At 42.0% G+C, this 26,599-nt stretch overlaps 1 protein-coding gene across 4 annotated transcripts in view; it reads left to right on the top strand.

The window, feature by feature from the left end:
* Positions 1-26,599, top strand: part of Ccdc141 (coiled-coil domain containing 141) — a 137,823-nt gene that overhangs the window by 23,331 nt on the left and 87,893 nt on the right. For all 4 annotated transcript variants that reach the window (XM_087900092.1, XM_087900091.1, XM_087900090.1 and 1 more), the window contains 3 exons: positions 10,196-10,387; positions 14,146-14,254; positions 17,495-17,748. In XM_087900092.1, coding sequence (XP_087756218.1) covers positions 10,196-10,387; positions 14,146-14,254; positions 17,495-17,748 — 555 coding nt within the window. The remainder of the gene's footprint in view (positions 1-10,195; positions 10,388-14,145; positions 14,255-17,494; positions 17,749-26,599) is intronic.

The following is a 26,599-nucleotide window of genomic DNA, read 5'->3' as shown; positions in this document are numbered from 1 at the left end:
CCAAGCACACACGTGCTAGGTTTTCCTAGCCAGAATTCAGAGACCGTATGTTGTTTCTCTTTGACCAGAAAAGGATTTGGAAGTCAGACAGTTGTCTGCACACAACGCGCATGCCCTCCATGTCGGTACAACTTAACGGGCAGAAAGGGCGAAGGAAAAAATACATTTCATTTTCTAAAAGAAAGTCTGTGATTTCCACGGTGTTTACTCCGTGTGAATATACTTTTGTCACTGTTTGTACCAGTGATAGCACTGCGCGGCTGACTTACGGAAGGCTGAGCTGTGCTCGGCGGTGTCCTGCCGCCGACAATGCATAATCCCATTTTAACAGCATTGTGAGGAAGGCAATCTTCACGCCTATTTCCTACCTGTAAAGACTGAGGCTTGGTGGTTATATAATATAGGAGTCAGTGAAGATGTACAGAAGTGGGGCGATGGCCAGAGCTCCCCCCCCCATATTTACCTGCTCATGTGTTTCCTGTCCAGGCCCACTCTGAGTCACACATTCCGCTATCATTCCTTTGGGTTATCAGCAAAGTGCTCTTGTTTGCCTTTGAGTCAAGGAACAAAAAGTCCTGTTACAGTTCACCCTGCTTCCCTCTTACTGTGCCTTCCTTGTCACCCGACCTCTTTAGGGGAAAAACTTGGTCACCCTGGCAGCCCCAACAAGCTAGACTTAGCCACAGTCCCCAATATCTATTTTTATTTTTTTTTTAAAAAATTGTAATAGCGCAAATCAGAGAAAGATGGTATATTCAGTGTGGCCATATTGGGAAGATGAACATTAAGGGGGTCTAATGACTCCCATGGCTGTTTTCAGGGCACTGACATAAGATTCAGATTTGAATAGAGAGGCAGAGTACACATGACTAAGCAGCCTGGATGGGGTTAGTCCTGCCTATCATACTGTCCAGCCTCTAGTGACTCCTGAACTCTGGAGTCTCTTCCTTTGATTTTCCTTCCCAGAGCATGAACTTTCTGGGGAACTTAGCTTTTAGTGGTCCTTTTTTTCAGTAATTTGATAGTGGCAGGGAGAAGATCATGCTTCTTTTTAATATCCCTTCTGTGGCAGGCTGGGCACGCCCTGACCCACAAGTCTTCCAGTTCCATTTGTACCCACACTGGATTATTTTCCAAAGTGTGGGGATAGTAATCTGAATACTTAAAGAAAGAAAGCCCTCAAATCCAGCCCTTCCCTAAAGTAACCTTGTTGGCGTTTGCCAGCACAAGGGAAGGATTCGCCACGAATGTCCAGCTCTGCTTCACCTCCCTGGATCACACACACGTTTGCATATTTAATCTCCAGCAGTTAATGCTTTTACGGCTGCCATCAGGAAACACTGAAACCTTGATCCGTAAGCAAACATTGCACATTCCCGGGCAGTACCCTGAAGTCTTTACCTTTAGTTACCAGGGAGTCATGAAGACTGAGTACAGATGAAGCAGCCAGACTCATTGCCCAGGCTGCTTTCTCCAACGCTGTCTCATTTTGGTTAGATACTAAGGTGTGGAGTCTTTTGCCAGCGGGGAAACAGAATCTCAGAAAAGTTAGGGGCCTTTCTAGCCTCTGGTGGAGCTGGGAATCCAACCTAGGGTTGTCGTGATTTTCCTCTGTGCTGTGACCCAGAACTTCCTGCATACACTAGACTCAGAGGTCTCATTCTCTGTAGATAAGGCTCTTGATCCTATGGAAAGAGAGCCCTGGCTCATCGCAGGCAGCAACAGAGATTCTTGATTTCCAGTATGGAAATCTGCCCTAAATCTGCCCTAGCATAGTGTGTTATGGTCCTTAGGGCCTGAGATATAATTGACCCAGGCAGAGACTGTACATGTGTGAGACCATCACTTCAACAACTAAATTATATAAAAGCGATGCTTTCAGATCTTAGCTGTCAAGCTTCTTGGATAGTCGAGGAGGCCAAAAATCCATACTTGCATTTGTACTATGGAAATGTGGTCTAGGGAACTCTGGATTCTAAGTGATAAAGGAAGACAGTCATCATTGCTAATCAATATGAGGCCATTTTCTCATATTGTTCCTATGTAAATGATTCTCCAAGCACTGTGGAATAGCCAAGAACTGTCCTGATGCTACTTGAATTTTCATTATAATCAGTATTGATTGTTAAAGTATAATTGCCTGCTGTAGAATGTTCATTCTGCTATTCTACTTTTCTGAGGCAAGGTATAAATAAGAGAACAGGAAAGAAAACACATAATGGCTTATAAGTAACTTTGCTTTCCTATGCATTGCTAAATGCTTTCCTTCTTTCCTTCCTTCTTTCTTTCCTTCCTTCCTTTCATCCTTCCTTCCTTTTTTTGTTTTTTGCTTTTTTGGTTTTTTTTTTTTTCCAGAAAGGGTTTCTCTGTATAACAGCTCTGGCTGTCCTAGAACTCTCTCTGTTGACCAGACTGGCCTCAAACTCACAAAGATCCACCTGCCTCTGCCTCCTGAGTGCTGGGACTAAAGGCGTGCGCCACCACCTCCTGGTGCTAATCCTTTCTATAGGAAGAGTTCGTAAAGTGGAATTGCTTTCAGGAAAGATAGACATCCTCAGGCCGAGCAGTCTATGTGTGTAACTGTAAGGTCTCAGCTGACAGTCCTTTAGAGAAGCTGCTCTCTCTCATTGCCCGTGTCTGCATAGGCGAATTAAAGGCTACAGGGACATTTACTTTGTAAGAGAGAAGATGCTTTTCTTATCGGCAGGATAGGCCATGCGCATATTTTATTGACTTCTGGAATCCCTGGATGGTTCATCAAATATTCAGAATATTTATGTAGAAATATCTGGAACATATATTAAATATTTTATTGAGGTTTGTATTAAACATTTGGCTCAAATGGAACTTTTGTTATATAATGTTGAATTGGCTTGGTGGGCACAATGATGTATGTAGGAAGGGGGAGTGTATGTAGGAAGGGGGAGTGTATGTAGGAAGGGGGAGTGTATGATATACACATGAAGATTTGTGAGTGTGAGCTCCCGTGTGTGCACATGTAAAGCCCAGAGCAGCGTGTTGAATGCCTTCTCTTGCTCTCTGCCTTGTTGCCATGAGACAGGGTCTTTCAGTGAATCAGAAGCTGGTTCTTCTATAGGCTGTCTGACCAATAAACTCTAGATCCACCTGCTTCACCCCACCCGCACTGGAGTTACAGGCACATGCAAGCTGTACATAGGTGCTGGGGATGAGAACTCAGGTCTTCATGCATGCAGAGCAAGAATGTGTACCCACATGCACCATTTCTTCAGCCAAATTTGTATTTTAATGATTTCCCTTCTAAGGCATCAGTAACCGAAAACATTGAAATGACCTGTCTTTAAAAGATGAATTTCAAAACACTGATTTCACTTGGTTTTGCTGTTTATCCCTTGAGGCAGCTGCTTCTTGACGGTGAAAGATTATACTGTCAGAGGAGCAGCACAGAATGAACAAGGCAGGCCTCGTTTTCACTCAGCAACTACAGGAAGCGTGAGGCGCTCACTCCTGAGCGTGTGCAGTTGCGATGCCACATCCAAGAAAGGAAGGTGGGAAGAGACAAAGGCAGCCACAAGAAAGAGGAATTACTATTGGCTGATGTGGGATCAGGGCCTCATGGAGGGGCAGAATTGACATTGAGACTGAAGGCAAATGGAGTTTTAAATAAACAACAGCAAACATGGAGAATGTTCTAGTTAAAAGGAATGGCAAAGCCAGTGGATCCCCAATGCTGCGTGCTAGAGATTGACAAAAAAATAATTAAACTTAACTACTTGCGGTTCCGAGAATGTTCATTATTCTTTGCTTCCAAAGGTCCTAAACTAATTACTTCCAGTTCCCTTGGTAAAACTAAGGTGATTTCTATAAACAAAAAGACTGCCTGTCTCTGTTCCAGGTAGACTACCCTGTCAGGTTACATATTCAGGATGCGCCGCATGTATTTGATCTTTTAGTAAATTGCTATTCAGGGTGCCATTTAATGCTCCGCTGAAAAGGAAGTCTGTAATCTTTTCTGTGCTCTGTATGGCAGCTCAGGTGGTTCAATGACCATAAAATATGCTCTACTTAAAGCTGACTATTGCGAAGCCACACTTAAAGAGATAGAGTGCCTGTTTGGAGACGCGCAGAATGGCCTTGGTTTTCCATGCTTCTGCAACCTAAAGGGAAAGTCGTTCCTTTCAGCGACTCTTTAAATAACAAGCTTTATGATGTTGGCCAGAATGTCTTTCTCTGATCCAATTCCAAGATACTTTCCCCGAGTTTAATGGCCAGCCAAGCGGGAAAGGGAAACTTAAATTAAGCTGGCCTTGACCGAGGCCTGAGGCCACTCATTTTTCATGAGTTGCTCGTCTTAAAAGTGCCATAGCTCATTGTCAACACAAAGTCTGCTTACACTGTAAACCGGACACCCCATTTGTTCTGTGAAACAACTAGACTAAAAAAACATATTGCTGCTGCTGTCAATTAATCTGAGTATTTCATTTGGTGGTTACCCTGAGGCTTCTTCAACTTGAGAATGGATTCTTCAGATCTGAGAAAATGTTGTGGCTTCTTTGTGGAAGCCCACAGAAGTGAGTCCGTTCCACCTTGCCTGGAGGTCAGAGAGTTCGAGCCTGTTCTTGCTCCTTCAAGGTTATTGACAAGAGGTTTGATTTAAGGTGTGACTGCTAACAAGATATCTTGACCTAGGCTTTGTTTACTTGGTCTTTGGGGTATTAAATGGCCCACAGAGGTGGATCCGTTCCACCTTGACCAAAGGTCAGAGAGTTCAGGCATATTTCCTGCTCCTTCAAGGAGATGACAGGAGGTTTGACCCAGGGAGTGGCTGCCTACAGGATGCTTGACCTAAGGTGCAATTGTTGCATGTCCTGCCTAAACAACATAATACTTAACTCAGGGAATATCTGCTTGACGCTTCAGGTACTGAAGAGGTAATTGCCTTGTTTGTTCTTTGTATCATGTTAAAGCAGACTTTTGCCTTCTTTCCCCCTCTTTTTGGATTGGGGTATATAAGCATATGGAAAATAAATGTAGGCAAGTTCAGTAGTCACTGTATTACCCTCCCAGTTCTATTCTGTGTCTCTGTCTCTTTCTCTCCTATCTGTTCTGTCTGGCATTTCTAATCCACAAGCCCCTACCCTGGAACATGTAGGCCCCATGGGGGCTGGACCCAAACACTTGTTTTTGAAAGTAAGGACAGAGTTTGTTTTTTTTTTTTCCTGTAGACCTTGAAAATAGATTAGAAAATGTTGTCATCTTAGACAGTGTCCGCTTTTTCCATATGATATTTCGTGTGACCTTGTGTCACTTTTGATGACTTAAAGGTGACACCAAAGTGAATGAAGAGCTTATCTAGGAAATCACATATAAGGAAGAAGGAATGAGGGTCTGGGAAGACCACAGAGGAGACTCCAGAGGGGGCACCCAGGGTATATAACACCCAAGGGACATGGGGAGGCCATCATGCAGAGAAGATACAGAGGAATCTCTGGAGGGGGCACAGGGGAGATGACCATGCAGAGAAGATGTACTTGAAAGGGAAGTTATAATCAGGAAGTAGAAGTCCTTGGTTGTCTCCAGTGGCCAGTGGGGTGATATGTTTCCCTCACAGGGTGTCACAGCCAAAAGATGCACTTAGAGTGAGTTCTGAACTTACTAGGAGAGTCAACTCTTCTGAGACAAATCAAGAAAGTAAGAGCTGGGAGAAGCTCAATAGTAGGCTATTGGTAGGCACCTACCTTAGTCATAGGTAATTACCAAAAAGTTCAGGACGAGTGAGATGGCTCAGCAGGGAAAGGATTTTCCACTAATAACCTGAGTTCACTTCCTGGGACCCCTCTGTGGAGGGAGAGAAACGACTCGCTCTCAAAAGCTGTCCTCTGACTTCCGTAAGTTCACCATGCCACCCATCTGTCTGTCCACTCACAATAAATAAATGAATGCAGCACATTTGTAGAGCTTAAAATAAGCTAGATAAAACTGAAGGATGGATAATTACAAGTTTTAAGTATTTATACCATGTAGCAAAATTCCATAAAAAAGACCATGTTCATGAATGTAAAAAAAAATCACAAAATATTACTTAAATTACAACAATGAATTCTGTTTTGAATTGTGGACAAGAACACAGAGAACAAATTTTGTAGCTGATGTTTAGCAGGAGTTGGGCTGTTCCTCAAACTTCATCACATCTAGCACCTTCTGTAGTTTAGAAAGATAAGGTATCAGCAGATTTGAAATCCCAGTCTCCTCGACATCTAACCGTCCTTCATCAAACTGAGCCTTTCCTTCTGACTGGAGCCAGAATCCCAATGGTTTCCACTGAATAAAAATTTGCAGACATTGGAGTGAGAAGTAAGCTCATTCTTGGCCAGTGATCAAAGACATTAAGAATTTAAAGTGTCATTTCTCTCACTTGCTGATTCTCTTGTGGTTAAAGAGGAACTGGGTTAGAGTCCGACAGCCAACAGTAGGTATGAGATGGCTTCTAGACTGTACCTGGGGGCTTCTCTCCTGCCCACCAGTTCCCAAATATCAACTTTGAGGCTTAATATTAATTATAGACTGTTTGGCTGATGGCTCAGGCTTATTACTAACTAACTTTTACATCTTAATTAACCCTTTTCTATTAATCTATGTATTGCCATGTAGGTATGGTGTTACCTTACATTTTGCTTCTCCAGTGACAGCTGGTATCTCCTAGGCTCCACCCTCTTTTCCCTTTTATCTTTACTTGGATTTCCTGCCAGGCTCTATTCTGCCCAACTATTGGCCAAACAGCTTCTTCATTAACCAATGATAATAAAACAATTCACAGCATATAGAAAGGCATCTGGCATCAATAACTATTCCTCATAGAGAATACATTAGTATTTATACATACAATAATCACTTTATTATAGAGAATTAGTAAAAAAAATTGAAAAACAAAAACGAGTGGCTAAGGCATATTTTTGAAAAAAAAATTCTCAAAATAGGGTTTTAAAAAGTGGATTGTTGATGTTCAGGCTCACATTAAACTGTTATCATTTCTGAAATCACTTATGGGTATTTATTATTGGCCCTTCAACTCAGAAGTAACGTTTTGTTACCTATGATGGGTATAGTAGTATTTACTTTGTCCCTACAAGGATCACATATGTCCTCCCTCCAATGGTTTTATAAGTGAATAATTGATTGATTAATATTAATGAGAAGGTACACATGAATATAAAAATAATTAAAGATACCATCTAACATTTGTTGACTGTTAATGTCAGGATCTATGCTAGGGATTCACGTAGATTACTCATTTAATCATCTTAAGTTTATAACATTGATATTACTGTTTAAGGTTGAGACATGCTGAGAAAGACTGGCTTATGCAATGTACAGGGTCCTAAGTAGTAGAGTCAGCTTGTGGACCCCAGTGTTAGTTTATGGTCTGGGAGTCAAGCTTAAAGTCTCATGTATGATCTACCACTTAGCTACACTCCTAGCCCCTGTGTCTAGCTCTGAGTCACTATGTTTACAGAGGGCCTGTCAAAAAGGAGGCCTGATGTATTATTGCTTTGCATTGTTACCAAAAGTGGTCTCTTTCTCTGGAGAAAGTACTAAGTGTATGTGTGTGTGTGTGTGTTTAATTGTTGGTGTTGAAAAGAGACTATCTTCATATATGAAAAGTAGGATTGCCTCAGAATTTTCTTCATGTTGAATTGTCTCCTTAGCAGAATAAAAAAATTATTAATGAATATTAAATCAGAAAGGTGGAAGTATCAGGGAAATGTAGTAATCTGTGGTGAGGATGAAGATCTTTGTGCTATTTTCTAAACTGAACAATAACCCATCCAATTATCTCACCATTTATTGTGTAGCAGTAGCCTTCCTATCTGTGGTGATTCCCCGGGAAGTGTACCATTGCCCCTTGTGGGTGTGAGATTTGTTTTCGTGGTGTGTCTCTGGTGCTTCCTGGTAGCTTACTCCACTTTTAACTCCAGCTTTCTCAGCCGTCTCGTGTTCACTTCTAAACCACACTGTGGGAACTTACACTAGTATATCTTTCTAGCCCTTTTATTTACACCATAGTCTCTCCCATTTTCTGAGAGGCTTTGTGACTTCAATATTCATTCAGATCAATTCTATGAAGCACCATTCTTATACCTCCTGCTGGTGACCAAAAGCCTGGAGAGCAGAATGGTTTCTTGTGATGGACCATGCCCACTGAAGATTTATCCTCAAATATAATGCCTGTTAATGCTGTCGATACCCCTGCCCTCTCCTTTCCTTACGATATTTCTTCTACTGCGTTGTTTTCAAACTGTGCTTCCTAGATCCCTGGGAATCCATAAATGTAATCTCAGAGAGACTGATAGGTACTGCGGTTTTGCCTTTCTGATGCTTATCATAATATACTAGACGCTGGTGTATTTCAATGCTTCTACTTGCATTTTGGCTTCAGTTTCAGAGTGGACAATGGGACAACAAATCTGGACTTGTTAAAAAGTGGTTTCTCATACTGAGGGTCCACAGCCCTCAGTCTGAGTTCCTGACTTCTCCAGATTAAAAAACGTTGCTTTCTGTGACTCTTACCCCATGACACGTGACGGTAACTGTATAGCACAAAAGTCCCTGCCCTGGGACTTAGTAGACACTGCGGGTGAGTCGAGAGCAAATTGAAATATAATGTCATTGATCGGTGCGAGACTTCTAGAGGACAGTTTAGTACCAGTATCAAGAGCCTTGAAATGATAGTGAACATTGTAAGTTAAGGAATATCTGTATGTTACTTTTATAATCAGAAGAAACAGTTATATTTTCAGTTGTAAGCCCAGTCTTTAATGACTGAACCATCTCTCCAGCCCAGAAGAAATCGTTACAATTGCTATATACTTGAAAGTGGTTTAAAAGGGTAAGGCCCTAAATTCATTCAGGGAAGACCCACAACTCCAATGTCTTGACCAACGGGGAAAACTGTTTAGACAAGTGAGCTGGGGAGGGGTGGTGGAATAAAGAGAGGTGTGTGACTAGGAGGGAGAGAATGCCAGGCCGAGTCATGGATTACTGTCTGTGGAGAAGAGTATTACAGAAGAAGTGGAAGGAGGTGAGAATGGAAGACCAATTCTGTACCAAGGCCTGATTTGCTCTGACCGAATTTTGCCTGAAAATCAGTCAGAAAGATTTGCAAGCTGCTGAGTGGTGCAGCCCTACTTTCAAGTTAGGAAGATCCACATGGCATTGCCACACAGGAGGCTTGGGTGACAAAGAGCCTGAAGTAGGAGCATGACGAAAAACAAGGGATGGAAGCCATGACGGCCAACAAGGGATGGAAGCCATGATGGCCAACAAGGGATGGAAGCCTTGCCAACCAACAAGGTATGGAAGCCATGATGGCCAACAAGGGATGGAAGCCATGCCAACCAACAAGGGATGGAAGCCATGACGGCCAACAAGGGAGGAAATAATGACGGCCAACAAGGGAGGAAACCATGAGGACCAACAAGGGATGGAAGCCCTGACGGCCAACAAGGGATGGAAGCCATGATGGCCAACAAGGGATGGAAGCCATGACGACCAACAAGAAAGGAAGCCAAGGTATGAGATGGAAGCCAAGAGGAGAGGCTTTGAAGAAGCGGACTATGCTAATGATTGCATCTTGGAATTGAAGGGAGCTGAGGTGGAGCAGTGGGGGAATGAAGGTCATCTTTTACTGAAGCTGTTCTGGGTAGTCAGGTGAACAGTAGACCTGGTGAAGACGGTGTAAGGAGGTTCAGTTTGTTCAGTTAGAGAAAGTTGCTGGCGAAGATTTTCAAAAGAATTTAAAAGTCAGGAAACAAGTCTATCGAGCATGTTTGTAGGTATAAGAGCAGAAACATTCACATGGAAGAAAGAGGAAATATGATTTGGGTTTATGAATTACAAAATTATCTTCTAGCTGGGTGGTCGTGGCATGCCTTTAATCCCAGCACTCAGAAGACAGAGACCGATGGATCTCCGTCAGCTCAAGGCCAACCTGGTCTACAAAGCTCGTTCCAGGACAGGCGCCAAAGCTACAGAGAAACCCTGTCTCAAAAAACAAAACAAAACAAAATTATCTTCTAGACTCATGGATCATATATAGTTTCATATATTTTTCATATACATATACATATAGTTTCAGGTATTTTTGTGTTTAAAATGGGGTGCTTTGTTTTCATGTTGGACAACACACTGACTGTACCTTTTGTTCTCCTGGACTTAGGCCTTGGAAGATCGTGTATGGGAACTTTTACAAGAAGCAGACAGGACGGCCGAAGCTAACAAGGCTCAAAGTCAGGTGTATGATGCCATGGCCCGGACTCTGGGTGAAGCGTGGGCAACCCTGGTCTCCATGCTTGAGAAAAGAAGGGAGCTCCTTGGACTGACTTCGGAGTTTTTTGAAAGTGCTTTGGAGGTTGGTGTTTCAAAAACCATTTGCTTCTCCAAATCAATGCAAACAACTAGTACACTCAAAAATATTTGACTTCTTAAACACATATGTATGCGTGTTCAAAATGGCAGAATGACCGAGACATATGCAATACATTTAGTATATTTTGAAAAAATTAAGTTAATATTTTAAATATAAACCATCAGCCATATAAATATAGATAGTTAAGTGGAACTCAATGCCACTTTGATCTAGTTCCCTCTTTAGAAGATAGTAATGTAGTCATGGAGTCGGGTTCCTCTTACTGCACAGGTAGTAGGGAATGCTGTTGTGGAGGATTTTATTGGCTAAAATTTCCTCTGCTCACTTGAGAAATTAATTACTAAGTATTTCATAGCAAATTATCCTAAGGAATATAGGTGAATTTCTAAAGTTTAAACCTATCTAAATGTAGTAAAGGAAGAAAAAGACCCTGGACTTCAGGTTACTTCTGTAGTTAGTAGTGTGACCCTGAGACAGTAGGGCCTATAAAGAGGTGGACCAAGGCCTCATACAATAGCCAGCTTTACCTAGAACGTAGAATGAGGTGGACCAAGGTCTCATGCAATAGCCATCTTTACCCAGAACCCAAAATGATGTGGACCAAGGTCTCATACAATAGCCAGCTTTCTCCAGAGCACCCAACAGTTTATAGTCTGAGGGTCGAGGGTCGCCTGAATAGAGTGTATAATCACAAGAACAAGCTGCATGTGATTTTCCATAGAGCCATCTGATTGACAGCTGAAGTAAGCGCCCTCCTGTCTGCTCTACCTGGGAGTAGCAGGACGACACTGTCCAGGAGCAGTTCTGTGTTCTGAAGAAACCGAGGTTGCACACTCATGTCTTGTTTTCTTGGAGTTTTCTTACAAGCACTCAGCGATCTCCTCACACAACTCCACTCTTGGGCTGTGTTCTGACGTAGATGAATGGCCACTGAATTCCTTCTGTAATTTTTCTTTAGTTTACTTATCTATTTATTTATATTTTACATTTCTTTCTTTTCTGGAAGTTTTAGATTTCAAAATATGAGGCCAAATATTTTCCAAAGATGTATATTTTTTGTAAGATACTTCCTGGCAATTTCACATTTTAACTCCTGTCCAGCGGCGCAGCCTGCTCTTGCTGACGACCAAAGGCTACTTCACTATGATAGAACACTAGCTTTGAAAACCATGACATTCTTAGGAGGGAAATTCAGGAGTTAAATCTGGAATAATGAAGGCAAGAAGATTAGTAACGGAACATAAAACTTGACAAGGACAATCTCATGCGCCGTGAACTCATTCAGAAGAGGGACAAAACCCTTACTGTAGCTTTCAAGAGCCACATGTCACCGCTTGACACCATTTTACAGACCATCTTGGGTATGGGGTTATATGATCTCCTTTCTTGAAAGAAGAAATAAGACAGTGAAAATATACTTGCAGAAGCCAAATGGCAGCCCTAGCTGTTTCAGCCCATCCCGGTAGGAGGGGTATAAATGGGACTGCCTTTGAAACTCAGTGCTCCTGAGTACAGCAGATTGTCTTCTCCTTACATAGGCTCAATATTTGTTTCTCGGTGTAGTTTAGTGTTAACGCTGGCTAATTTTCTCTCTGATGTGGAAATTGCTTCCAGATATTGCGAGGAGTAGAAGGAAATCCTAAGCCAAAGTCGATCAACGGGGCGCTCTTATCCGTACACTTGAGTGAGCTTTTATTGGGTCTAGGAAGATGACTAAAACGCCTGTTAGCCTGCTTCCCATGCCTTGAACCCCTCGCGCTAAGTGGAAGCAGAGTGTTATGGAATCTGCAGGCTGCTTCTCCGTGGCAAAGCAGTTTCAGCAATGAGGGGAAAAAAAAGATGATGAAATTAACTTTAACTCTTGTTTAAATCCCCACTGCTATTCCTACTCTGTTCAAATGACAGAAAAAAAGAAAAGTGTAAGTTTTAGATGGGAAAAAAATCTACAAGAGAAGAGTTAATAAATCAAGGAATTTTAGAGCCTTGTTTGTTTACACTTGAAACAATTTGTCTAAAAATCTGAAAGAGAGATATAAACTATATCGTGTAAACTTTCTGTAATGTTCTCCTGGAAAACAGCAAATAGCCTATGGTTTTTTTTTTCTCTTTTGAAAATTCTCTTGAAATAATATCTATAAAAATCAGTTATGAGAACATGGATGAAGGAGCAATGTGAACACTGGTGTGCATGTGATCCCCTGTAACTAACCATGCCAGACTTCTTTAGAATTCTAAGAGACGTTATAATGGGCTGGTTGGCGGTTATTATAGGGCAGAACCTGACTCACAGGCTTGACTGTCACGTGAGGGTCTTCTCAAAGACTGCTGGGATTTGAGAACAGTGCAGCAGAGTGACAGCGGCCAGTGTCCATTAGTGTGTCCTACAGGATGGCAGAGGCCTTCTGTGTTTTTCAAAGGGGACATGCTTACCCGCCCTCTCACTATTCCACACCACTTAGGGCTGCAGCTGTTGTTGTGATCAGAATATGATGCACCCTTTTAGCCAAGGGCTTTCCTAAAGTATTAGCGATCACCAAATTCAAAGACAATATTTAAGAAAAGCAAAACAGGAAGTCAGGTGCAGTGGGAGGCTTCTTTGTTTTTTTCATGGATCCTTTACCTTTATTTTTTATTCTAAATCAAAGGTGAATGTTTTACCATACTCTTTACAAACTATGATAATACCTACCAAACACAGGAGCAGAAACCCCTCAGCTGCCTGTCACTATGGGGAAACTGTAATTGAATATTTGACTATGTTTTGCCTCCACCTAAAATTTATATTTAAGGTTATCTCTCTGGGGCTTTTATCCTTACTTCAAATATCTTTTCATCTCGAATTTACTTTTAATTTTTTTTAAAAATGAAATTGATCATATTGGTTACTATTGGTTATTATTGTTATACACCCTTCTTTGAAGTGGAGAAATAGTCCAGTTTTCATTTCTGCTTTATCCGATCTCATTTTTATTTATACAAATGAGGCGCAAATACTATTGACACAACTTCAAATGAGGTTGTCGATTAAAGATTCCAAAGCTAAAGCTTGCCCCTCTCCCTCCTCCCCAATCACAGCCCTTTTTATAAAATTAACAAAATTGGTACATTTCTTTTTAGTTCCCATCTCTCCTTTCTCTACATGTATGTACACATGTACATGTATGTACACGTGTATGCCTGAGTGTGTTTTCTTTAATGACATTAGACTGTTAGTCACAAATATCTATATTCTATGCCTAAGCTTAAACACACAGAGGGAAAAAACCACAATATTTACCTACGTTTTCTCTATGTTAAATTTACTTGTGATTTTATGGATTATTGGTTAGCCAATCTTTTGCTGATTTTTGCCAGCAAGTTTTCTGGCTATTCACTGAGAACCCACCTTAGAGTATTGATAGTTACTGAATTTATGACTGTAGGGAAGATAGAATCTGGAAAAGATGATTTTGGTTGAAAAACTTACTAGATACTTGAACATAAACAAGGTGGTTTATTTTTAGCATATATAATGTGTTTCTAGTTAGAAAAAAAATAAAAATGGAGGAGAAGCTATGGCATTTTGTAAATTTAGTACATGTAAATACATGCATACTATTCTAGATTAGAACATGCTAACATACATCTTCCCATCATACTGAGGCAGCTAGGCCATTAATGCATGACAAAAATCCATAAATATAATAAAATGTCCCATTGCTTTTTATCATTTTCATGTCTCTCTCTCTATTTTTTTTCAGTTTGCTATAAAAATAGACCAGACTGAAGCTTTTCTGCAGAATCCACATGAGTTTGAGAGCACCGAGGCCTTACAGTCGCTTCTTCAGCTTCATGACCGCCACGCCAAAGGCAAGAAATGGCTCTAGGTTCTTGTGAATGACAGTATTTGTCTGCTGTTTAGTTTGTTTCCAAAAAAAAGATAAACAAAGCTTTGCTTTGGGCCACCTTCTCAAAGAAAGTTCTAGCTGTAAGTGACACTAGGGGAAGGTAGAGGACCGTGTTAGAGTTCTCCATCGCTGAGAACAGAGGCTGCCTCTCTCCTGTGCACACCTCCATCCCCAGCATCCAGCATCCAACCAGGTGCGCAGTCCCGTGGACCCTTAAGCTACACTCACTGGCTGAATTCAGTCCATGTCCCATCTAAGGGTCGATAAATGCAAGCCAGCCTTTAGACACCAACTGTGAGTAAGGAAGCCTCTCTTTCATCCTTCCGGTTAAAACGAACAGGGTTCTTTTCTAGATAAAAATCCAATAAAACATCATGCGGAATATTTTCTGCTCTCAGAGTATCTAGTAGCAACAGTTGAGTTGTTAAAGCGTAGTGTGTGTACCAGGCCCCCACCCCGGGGATCTTGAACCTAGCCTGACTGGTGTAGGGAATGCGTCATCTGTGAAGATAATGTAGATGAATGGGTGGGGGATGGTGTCTTCGCTTCTTTGTAATGTTTTTTGTTTTTTGTTTTTTAAATCTGGACTGGATCTGAGTTAAATGGCTTCATAGATTTGTCACAAATTTCAATAGTTTGTTTTGTTTTATTTTGGTTTTATAGACAGACTCTCTCTATAGCCTTTGTTACTTTTAAATTGCCTTTGATCCCCAAAACATTTGACCATGCTGGAAAAATAGAACAGGACTAAAGTAATAAAGTATGTTTCTAAAGACACACACACACACACACACACACACACACACACACACACACACACACACTTTATAGTGCTCTCCAAACTCTCTGTAACATAGTTCTTCGCTATTATCGCTTGCTGCGAGTTTCCCAAAATAAAGTGATTAATACCAGTCTCTCCAGTGTAAATTTTGATGGCAGCCTTCCAAATGCAGGGATGGATTCTTTCCTGGTGATTTGTCCGCCACACCTGTCAGTACAACATAGAAACAGCAGACTCAGCACTAACGCGTCAGCTGGCTGCTTTGACATGGCCGCAGTTGTGTGGCTGGGTCCCCTGGGACAGTGCTGAATCCCCTAACATTCCTGGTAGGGACTAGAAGAGAGCCCGGTCCTGTGGCCTCAGTGGGGTCTGTGGTCTCAACGCAGTCTCCCCCAGCCAACATGAATATCACACAGCCACTTCACCCGTGCAGTTTTACCCTGTGGAAGTGGGGCCTTTCCCATGGATCTTTGGAGCTGGAAGAGGAGACAGATAGTATTTATATTCCTCCTTCTGCTTCTGCTGGCTTCTTCAGATGTGACAGGATTTGTAACACAATGAGCAAGCTGACACGGATGCTCACTGCCTTTCTCAGGAAGCCTGAGGCTATACTGTCCTGGCATCCAGCTGACAATGGAACCGTGCCTTACTTTTCCCTAATCTTTGTGAGTCTACTGAGTCGCCCCTTGGGTTGACAAGATGGATAAAATGCTAGCTGAACACAAGGAGCGTACTTTGTCTTTGGTGGTAGAAATCTTGGGATATTTTTAAGCCCCTCTGCGTGACACTTGAAGGATTGTAGGGGGCAGTGATCAGAAGAGCTGGATCCTAATGAATAATGCCCAACGGTGCCTTCAAGAGCTTTGTTTTTATAACACGGGAGTTCTACTAATCAGCCAATTAGTGGGATGTGGTCACGATGAAATGATTTGAAGTGCATATTAATGGGTGAAATTTCTGATTGCTAGTCAAGGGCTTTGTATCTGTCATCATTGTCATTAGATTTAAGGGAATAAAATGTGAGTTAGCAGTTCCAATAAAGTTCTTAGTTGGAGAGCAGTTGAGGGGTACAGAAGTGAACGTCATGATAACAAAATGTAACTGGAAGCTATGAGGAAACCGCCTCCACCGTCCCTTTACTTCTTTTACTTCACCTGGGTGACCACTGTGCCTCGTGACTTAGGTCAGAACAGGGTAACTGGTTAGAGTTTCTGGCTTCCAGAATGTTCCACCAGAGTAAAATGCCTTGGAAAGCTGAAGACTATCACTGCCTCAACTGTTTCCTCTCCTTTTGAGCCAACCTTGTTTTGTCAGTCTTTTGGGCTAACCTTGACTTGTTAGTCTTTTGAACTAACTTTGGCTTGTTAGTCTTTTTCTAGAAAACAGTTTTCTTAAAATTTATTTATTTTTATTTTGTGTGCATTGGTGTTTTGCCATGAGTATTGGGTCCCCTGGAACCAGAATTATAGGCACTTGTGAGCTGCCATGTGGGTGCTGGGAATTGAACTCATGTCCTCTGGAAGAGCATCTCTCCAGCCCAGAAAGCAGTTTTTTGATGATTCTCTTTTGAATTCAATGACATGGAACAGTGTTTTTAAAACAGTTCCTTGTGGGGAACCCAGGGTCCTGTCATCATATTGTACTGGCTCAGAGGTTGTGGGTCTTATAAACTTTAGAGCTCTTGGGTCTGGTGAGTTTACTGAGCTTCCGAGACTTCAGAAATATTTTAGTTTCCTGAGTCTTAGGAGCCTTCCTCTTGCCTTCAGAAAAATGTTTCAGCTTAGGGGAAAATCAACATACCATGGGGTGTATGTGCAAAGATCTCTGTGGGTAAAGGTGAAGAGTGGGTGAGTGGGTTAGGGAGGATGCTATCAAGAGGGGGTTCTGCAAGTCCAGGTACCAGGGGACACTTGCATCATGGGATGGAGAGAAGTAGACAGTTCCAGTCACTGGGTGGGAATGTAAGATAGACAAGTAACTGAAGGGGAGGCAAGGGGAAGGGTGTCTCACAGTCCATTCTGATTCTGCTCCTAGCTTGTGGGGACTGGACATGTTCTTCACTGCTTCTCTAGCTGATGCTGAAGTGTTGATCTTCAGAGCACTACTCCCAACTCCTACCCCTCAATACTCTTTCCTTTTGGTGGTTCTTCAGTTCTTAGGGTTCAAATCCCCATTCTATAATATACAATACAATCACTACAGAGGTAACAACTGGTAATCAGTTTGACAGACACATGTATTTGATACCATGGGATTTCAAAAACTATATACATCCCAAGGCCTTTAAGATGTTTATACATTTAAATTATTTTCAGCGTAGCTTATTATTAATGTGTTATACATATAAATTAAATGAAGAATGAAAATACAACCACATAAATGCTCATTACTACATTATTTTTCTTTCTGATTGTCTTCTAGAACTCTTAGAAAGATCTCTAGTCCTTCTAAACAAAAGTCAGCAACTCACTGACTTCATAGAAAAATTCAAGTGTGACGGATCTGATGTGAATGCTGAGCTGATTCAGGGAGCTCAAAGCAGCTGCCTGAAGATTGACAGCCTCCTAGAACTTCTACAAGACAGGAGACGGCAGCTGGACAAGTACTTGCAGCAGCAGCGACAGGAACTGGCTCAGGTTCTACAGTTATGCCTGTGGGACCAACAAGAAAATCAGGTAACACAAACGGGCATCAGGTGAAGTTTTGGTCTTGGCCGGTTATATGAACTAGTGATGTCCTGGGAGGGCATCAGGATGGCCATGGTTGAATTGGTTAGTGGTTAACCTCAAAGCATTTTCTCTTAGCTATCATATGGGTTTCCCAAGTAAGTGTGTTTATGAAAATGAAGATTCCCATCTCCTTTCCTTATAGTATTAACATTGTAAGTAGGAGAATGCCTGGGGACATGTGACTCTGAATAACTGTGTTCTGTCATTGAATTTGTCTTCTCCCTTCCAGATCCTTACTTTGGGTCTTTTTTTTCCTTTAAATTCTGAAATATGAATGATGGTTTTCTGGGATGCTGGAAAGATGCACTGTATTGTGCTACATTGCTGCTAAGGTCATTTAAAAGAGTCCGTAGCACAAAACAGAAACAGCATTTCTGGAAAAATGGCCGGGTACCACTGGGAAAAGGTAGAGCATTGGCGGCCGTCTGGTTGTTCTCAGTGACAAGAGTTTGGGGCCCTTTGGGTTTGCAGACTCAGTCGAGCTTAATATTCAGACTCTAGGCACATGGGAAAAGAGGAGAGGCCCCCAATCAAATGGTTGTTATACGGACTGCAGCATTTCTGTTAGCCCTAATCCCATTCTCACAGGTGTGTAGATTAATAGCGGGAAATCATACGGAGGCAGCTCACCTGGTCAGGATGCACAGGAGGGAGACCTTTCCATCTTTCCCATTTCTCCGATGCAAACTGAAAGACAGACACATAGCTGGAAGCATGTGTTGATTTTTATTCCAAGCTGAAAAAAAGGAAGACTTAAGGGCTAGATTTTGATTTCCTTCCTGAGCACCTACTATGGGCTGTGTCCTACTAGAAGTGTTGCAGATACACACAACACAAGTTAGTGTCTCTTTCCTTTGTGCGTTTTCTTCTGTCATATTTCTCAGTTTGAGCTATTGATGTTCGGGGGTAGCCAATTCTTGCTCTGGAGGAGGGCACGTGGGCACACTAGAAAGCAGAATCTCTGGTGTTTCCCAGCCTATTTTGAGTGGAACACCCTCAGTTAGGACATCCAAAATGTCATCAGAATTTGTGAGATGGATCCCAGCAGGCAAAATCATTGTCACTTGAGAACGACTAGGCTGTATGATGAGAAAGCCATAAAGGAAGTGAGCAGTGACAAGAGCTGTTTAAAAAGCCAATGAGACATGAATGTTGGCATGCATTGCTCTATTAATCAGCTAGGCCTCTTGCAGGAGGGGGCAGAGATTGGAGACCCCAGTGTAGACCCCTCCAGTCATATATGCTGCTTGGGTTCTGTTGCCACCTCCTCCAGGCATGATCCTCTCTCTCCTGGCATCTTCTGCCTGGGCTCTGCTGTCTCCCACCTGCTCCTGATGATGTCCCTGCTTGCTTCTCTTTTCCAGGTCCAATCTTTATCCTCATCCCACCGTCATGTATGTCTTACTTAAGATGACTTAAGTCATCGATCAGTGATGATGGTGGTATAGCAAGAGGGAATTCATGCCCAGATGAGAATCCACGCAACATTTATTAAACGAGTGTTCCTAGGTTCTTTGTCCTCCCATCACAAGCAGGTCCACTCTAGAGCATGCTCTGTCTTCTCTCTTTGTCCCTCTTCCTCGTGCTCAATTGACTTTCTTTGAGTCATCTAATTCTTTCCCAATTCTGATTCTGGCAGCATGTTTCCAGAGCGATTGCCTTTTAAAGGGAGTTTCGCACTGATGTTTTTCTTCTTAAGTTTACAGTTCAAACCCCTTACTCTGGTGCTTCTGAGAACAGACTCAAAATTCTTCCAGTTCTCAGATACAGGGGGTTGTTGCTCATTTGGCTTCACACAGAGGCCTGTTCTCTCCAGGGAAAAGGCTCATCTGAGAGGATTTTCCCAAGCACAGAATAATTGCCCCGATAATGAAAGCATAGTCAACGGAAGTTTTTTATTTCTGTTCTTTTTCAGACAAGGTTTCTCTGTGTAATAGCTCTGACTGTTCTGAAACTCACTTTGTAGACCAGGCTGGCCTTGAACACACAGAGATCTGCCTGCCTCTGTCTCCTGAGTGCTGGGATCAAAGGTGTGTTCAACCATTGCCTGGCTAAAGTAGGTTTGCTTAACTTATTTTATTTGTTTGTTTGTTTGTTTGTTTTTGCCTTCCCAACTGCAAAACTAATCAGTCACTCAAATGCCTGCAGTATAAAAATATATCAGAATTCAGAAAAATTCTAGATAAAAATATTCTAGCTTATCTACATGCTGAACGAAAAATTGAGAGATCTTGACAGCCTTGAGAAACTAAGGTGTTTGGTGATTGCTAAAGTCAGGTTTTGTAGAATGACTTGATAAATTCTGACTTAATGGAACCTTTCTGTCCTTCCCTGTCTCCATCCTTCCTTCCTTCCTTCTTTAAAAGAGTGAGGTGCTGTTGGAGATTGCTTTTGGAAAGACGCCATTCATCTTTCAGAGAGGTTTTCAGTTGATGGGGGAATGGAGCAGAAAGTAGAGATTTCCCATTCACTGTATCCCAGCAACCGTATCATCAGCATTTTCACCCGAAGAGGACCTCAGTTCCACTGATGGTCTTACATTAAGACATCATTCTCATCCATGGTACTCTATCCACTGGGGTCCAGTCTCAGTGATGTATATTGCGTGAGTGCAGACAGATGTATAATGGTGGGTCTCTGTCATTTTAAGTCCACAAAGAACAACTTGACCACCCCTCAAGTCCTTTGTGCTCTGCTCATTTATCCCTCCCTCCCCAGCCATGTACACTGATCTGTTTTACTGAAATTATCTTGTTGGAACCACACATTATGTAGTTTTTCACACTAATTTGCCCTTCCTCCCAGTCATAAGCAATTAAGTTTCTTCCCTGTCTTTGTATGGCTTGCTAGTTCATGTCTGTCTCGGGCTGACTAGCTTCCCATTGTCTGCATATATAATCTGGTTACCCGTCCACTCACTTGCTGAAGATCATTTCATTTGCTTCCAGGTTTTGGCAAGGGCGAATAAACAGCCATGTGTAGGTTTTAGTGTCAAATTAGATTTCATTACATTTGAATAGATAACAAGGAACATGTGTTGGACAGTGCGGATGGAATATGTTTAACTGTCTTCCAAAGTTAGCTGTGCATCCCACCAGCAATGAACAAGATCTCTGTGTTTCACATCTCTGCCTGCCTGTGGTGGATTCTATCCATATTTTGGATTCTGGCCTTTTCCGTCAGTGTATAGTAGTATTTCATTGTGGGACCTTATCTTTAAACTGAGAATAATACAAATTTAAAGAGTTATTCTAATAACAAAACTAATTATATATGCATAAACACATATGTAGTACAATGCCCAGCATCTTCAGAGATGATTAACATGTACCACTTTCTTTGATTTTTCTACTTGGTTAAACTAACATGAATTCCTTCCCCAGGTCTAGTGTTAGTGATGCTACACACGCTGGGGCCCCCACATGGTACAATTGTTGGATGCCCTATAGGTGTAGCCATTGCATCGGCATCCATATACATTCATGGAGATGGTGATGGATCTTTCATTTGTACCCCATTTCCTAACAGTCCTGAAACAAATGAATATAACTATCGCATAAGAATAAACACTGCTTAAATATAACTCATTGATGAGTAAGCTCGTCTTTGCCTTGAATATAAAATTTAGACTTGTACTCTGAAAATGGTCCGTGGGGCATTTTCTCTGGCTAACTGCAGGACAGCAGCAAGAGCAATTAATAATAACCATTCTTTGTGCTCGTAAGAACACACATCCTAGGGCCAGACTTCTGAATGGGTTTAAATTATAGCTCCACCACGTATCAACCTAGTCACCGAGCAGTTATTCAAATTCTCTGAAGTTCTGTTATCTCTGGAAATGTGTGTAATAATAGTAATTGCCTCAAGTCGTATAAGCATGGCCAAGTGAGTTCTTCTATGTTAAATGCTTGGGACGGGGCCAGGTACACAGTGACTACCATATCAGGACAACACTTTGTGTCGTTGTACCCAAGGAGGAGAGTGCGTGTCCAACATACGACCTCCACGACCCAGAGCAAGTAGGGATTGGTCTTCAATTGAAGGCCAAACTTGCTACTTATTTTGGGTTCATAAGGTACAGTAAAGTAAGCTACTTTTCTTATCTCACTGGCCATACTCATTCATGGGCACTCAATTACATTTTTTTAAGGCAGTATTTTCTTAGCTTCTGACTACTAAGTCTCATCTGGGGGAGGTGTGGGACCACTGCTCTTTCAGATGGTTGCTGTCAGCATTTTGACATCCGGCTACCACTTTTGGACTTGGATTCTAGCACAGCTGTTGTCACAGCCATGAGAAGACCTTTATATTATTATTAAATATAGAAAATGTAAGCAAAACTAAAGGACCTCACCTATACATACTATATTGTAACAATGACTTTTATGACTTTGACCAAAGGATAGACATATCCTTGGGTCAGACGTCGAATAAGAAATTTGATGACTCTATGATAGTGATTGTAGTACAGTTTGAACCGTATCTTATTGGTGAGGAAGTGGGGCCTCTTCAGTTTCCCATGCTATAAACAGTGATTAAACATGCAACATTGATTGTTAGATACACAAGAGAGTATTTTCACTCTAGCTAGACATTAACGTAGCATAATTCTCTTCTTATGAGATTTTACACTTTCGGGATGTTCGGCTCACAGTTTTGTGGGTGTTGCAGTGATATCACAGCATAGATGCCAGCTGAGAGCGATCACTAGGGAGTTGCGGGCTAGGATGGTGATAACTCCTGTACAGTCTACCTGATAATCCTAGATCATGGTGGACATGCTTCCCGGGGGAGAGCCTTGACCAGTCTGTGTGTGTTTTATGAAGCGTAAGGACTGTGGACAGGGGCATCCATAAAACAGTGTTGTTGTCCGTCATTCTAGCCACTGGAAAAAGGGAGAAGAGGTGAAGAATCAGAACAAAGACCATGGATAAATACTAACGTGGATGTCTCCATATCCGATGCATCTTCTCCCCAAGGGTTAGTGTAGACAGTTGATTCCTTTGTGGCTCTCTGTGCTTGAGGCCTGGCGCTTCTGAAGAGATCAGTTAACTCTCTTTGGGGAAAGAAGTTAAATGGCCATCATGTTAGGAGCGAAAGATCTGCATTACTTACAGAGAACAGTAGATGACAATGAACTATTTTTCTGTCTGATTTGAGATGTGATCATCTGGGAAGCAAGCGCGTTCCCAGAGTTTTCTTCCTTTATCGCCGTTTTTCATATGTGAACCAGTGTGCACGTGTTCCGCACGGACAGACGAGCAAACTGCCCCTTTCTTTTCAGCCATAGCGGCATCTTTGCTTGCAGATAATATGCTTCATTAATGAAAATCAGAAGCAGCTTGGAGTATTTTGTGCATAATTAATTATCTTGGCAAGAAGATTTATGAATGTAATTCTTCTCAATTGTTCCAATCAGGCATAAGTGAGGCAAACAAATATATTAAAACTAAGTTATTCATGGCCTCTTCACGCAAGGCAGTGTCAAGGACATCTGGGGGAATTAAGACTGGGGCAGGCCCTCTGCTTTTACTACCCAGGCTTCATGTATATTTGTATGTGCATGCCTTCGCAAAGGAGAAGAAAATAACAGCATCCACAGGGGAGGTTTTACGGTTTATAGTTGAGCAGAGTACACACAGCCATCAAACACTATATTCCCTGTCACCTGCACTTACGAGGGCATCAGAGGTGACCTATAGAAGTGTGGCTTCAGTGCATATAGACGTGTGCCTGCGAGGCATCTGCCAGACTTCTGTGTGTGTGAACTTGTGCCCCTGCTTGTGTGTGTTTTCTGGAACACATTACCACTCTCTTATTTACTTTGGGGGTTGAATGAATGGCCAGCTTAAATTAATATGAGATAGCATAAGAGGGGTTGAGAAGCTCTTTGGAAAGTCCTCCTTCGCATGTAGCTGTTGGACATTGTCTGCTGCAAGGTAAAAATGGTTGGGGAATTGGAGAGGGCCATAATTAGCTTGATAATATTGGAATCTGGGAGTTTGTTCCAATAGCAGACATAAATAACGATCCATATGGAGTTTAAAACTTATCGTGGAATTTTATCCTGGCACATGAGCTATGTCTAGAATTCTTTCTCAGGCATGACAGCAGGAAATACAGGGCCTCTTAATGTTTGTAGGCGATTCTTGCAATGCTGAAAGCTTTAGACATGTTTACTAAGTAGGATGCATGCTGATCATTGTTGCTTTCTTCTATCAAGTAGGTGGGATTAAAGGACCTACCTAAAAACAAAACAAAACAAAAACACAATTTGAGGGCAGAATCAGTATTCTGGCCCTGTCACCTCTTGTAACACACATCACACCTGACGGGGCAGGTGTGTTTCTCTGGCTCTGTCACCTCTTGTAACACACATCACACCTGACGGGGCAGGTGTATTTTTCTATTCTCATTATTGTCTCATTAAGCTCAGAACATATTTGACCAGATTGCCTAATACAAGATAAAGATAGTTGCTTTCTCTGCTATGAGCAAAGGAAAGAAAAATCTAAGTAAACATTAGAACCATGACACCAACTCTGATTGCAGACATGGTACTTCTGGTAATTGGATAGGAAGACTATCAAAAATCCTTGGGCTGGGAAGATAAAAAAATGATGCCTTTTTATTCTTTGTCAATTTTTAAAAAATTTTCTGTCTTAACAGTAGTTGGTTCTGTGCCAAGAACTGTTCTGTACAAGGAAGAGAAAAATCAAAGTAATTTGAAGACATTATTTCTAAAAGGCATTTCTGTGAAGATGGTTGGAACTTCTTTTTACTAGCTCATCTCTCCTAGAAGAGTTTTAAATAAAGATGAAAATGAAAACCTCATCTCAGTTTGCCGAACAAATTGCTGAGGAGAGAAACGTGGCTCACGGCGGTCTGGTCAGGGCTTCGGCCTTCACAGCCCTTCACCTTTTTTGCTTCCGGGCCTTTTCTCCTTTGACTTTCACAGAACATTTCTGCTGCTTGTGTCCTCCATATCATAGGCCGTGAATCATTTGCAAGATAGAATTCTGTCTGTGCTCTGTCTGGCACCTCTGCCCGGGCTGTTCTCACTGTCATTCTGACAGCTGGACTCAGGCTCCTAGTATCTCCTCTAACTCAGCATCTATGGAGCCCCTGATGGTGCCTCCATGTTTGAATCAGACCCTGTGGTTCCGGCCTCACCTTACAAGTTTTGTTTTAAAAGTGTTCATAGACACAGGCTTCTTCTGACTGGAGAAGCAAGAGAGCGGACTGGATCAGAAAGCACGGACTCTGACCGTGGTCTTAACTGCTCCAGACTGACTTTCTTCTTTACCGACTGCATGGACTTGGGCAAATTCCTTCCGGTCTCATATCTGTGTCATTTGTTGTCTCGGTCAAGAAAGAGGGTGGGCAGTGGCTGAGGTAACATTATAAGGTGCATAGAGTAGTCCCTGCTGCCTCTGGGAAGCCCGCCACCCTCTTCTCTGATTTTCAGTAAAGTGGTTGGGAGAATATTCAGTTACTAAAACTAGCCCTCCATTGTTCAAGACTAACAGACACTTGAAGTGTGCTTCAGCTTCCCTCTTAGTCTGGTTTGCTCCTTCCTTCCAGTCTTACATACCTTCAGTCCCCCACTGTAAAGAGCTGCACCTCCTCCAATCAAAGAAAGGAGTAGTTTTTTGAGCCGATGAACTTCTCCTGCGTCTGCTGTCCCTGTCCTTGTCTTCCAATGCTTAGCTAATGAGCCCAACTTCCGCAGAAGGCTCCCTAGGTCATCTTCTTCACCGCCACCCGGAAGTCCCTAAATGTTTGCTGATCGACACCTCACTCCACCCGTCTCCTGGCTCTGCTATTTAAATTCTCCTTGGCTAAATCTGAGTCAGTCTTCAAATTTACATTTGACAATTAATAATATTTCAAACTCCCTTGACTAGCATTGCCAGCCAAAGAAAATATAATGCAATGGGTACACATGATTTTAAATATCCCAGTGGCCATTAGAGGAGTAAAAAAAAAATATTTAAGAAGCCACATAACAAGTGAAAAATATATATTATTAGCTCAACAAATCCAAATATAATTTTGGTAGATAGTGAACACAAAATTCCAAAGAAATATCTACACTTTTTAAAATACCCAAAGACCACGATTTCTGTTACGCAGTTAATAGTCACAGCGCTTTCCAGGTTAGACTATTCACAGCCCAGCTTCTGCGCCGGTGGAGGCTACTCTCCTGGGCAGTGCAAAGCTACGTGACCGAATTTTTCTGACTCTAACTTTCTGGATAATTCTTGATTTTCATTAACATCTCAATTCTCTTCTTTTTTGTATCTTCGTTGACCTGCATCTGTCTCTCTTCAACTTCTGCTGACTGTCTCAGCCACCCAAAAGATCCGTTCCATATTCGTTCCATATAGTCTCTGATCTAGCCCTGCCTCCTCTAAAGACATAGAAGCCAGGACAACCAATCCAGCGGATCATCAGCACATCAGCTGAGTCAGGCTAGGTGATCAGGACTGAGAAAGGGGAGGGAAAGTTTTTGTTTCTCCTTGTGTCCTACTGATTGATACTCAGAACCAGTTTCCAGTGTGTTTCTGAGTGGTTTTTGTTCTTCCTTCCCTCGTGGCTCTTTTGTGGCCCTGCAGAAGTGCCTCTGGGCTGGACTCCTCACTCGGGCTCTCTGGACAGCAACTGATGCCATTTAAAAGCTTATAAAAAGAACCCTTGGGATAGCTGTGCAGCTGTCTGCAGTGAGGACTGGTGGGATGGAACGAATGATTGACTAAGTATCAGAATAGTAGGGCGTCTTATTTTAGCCCTTGTG

The sequence above is a fragment of the Myodes glareolus genome, chromosome 21, assembly GCF_982192425.1.
Source record: "Myodes glareolus chromosome 21, mMyoGla1.1, whole genome shotgun sequence".
Taxonomy (NCBI): domain Eukaryota; kingdom Metazoa; phylum Chordata; class Mammalia; order Rodentia; family Cricetidae; genus Myodes; species Myodes glareolus.
This window is presented reverse-complemented; position numbering and strand designations above follow the sequence as displayed.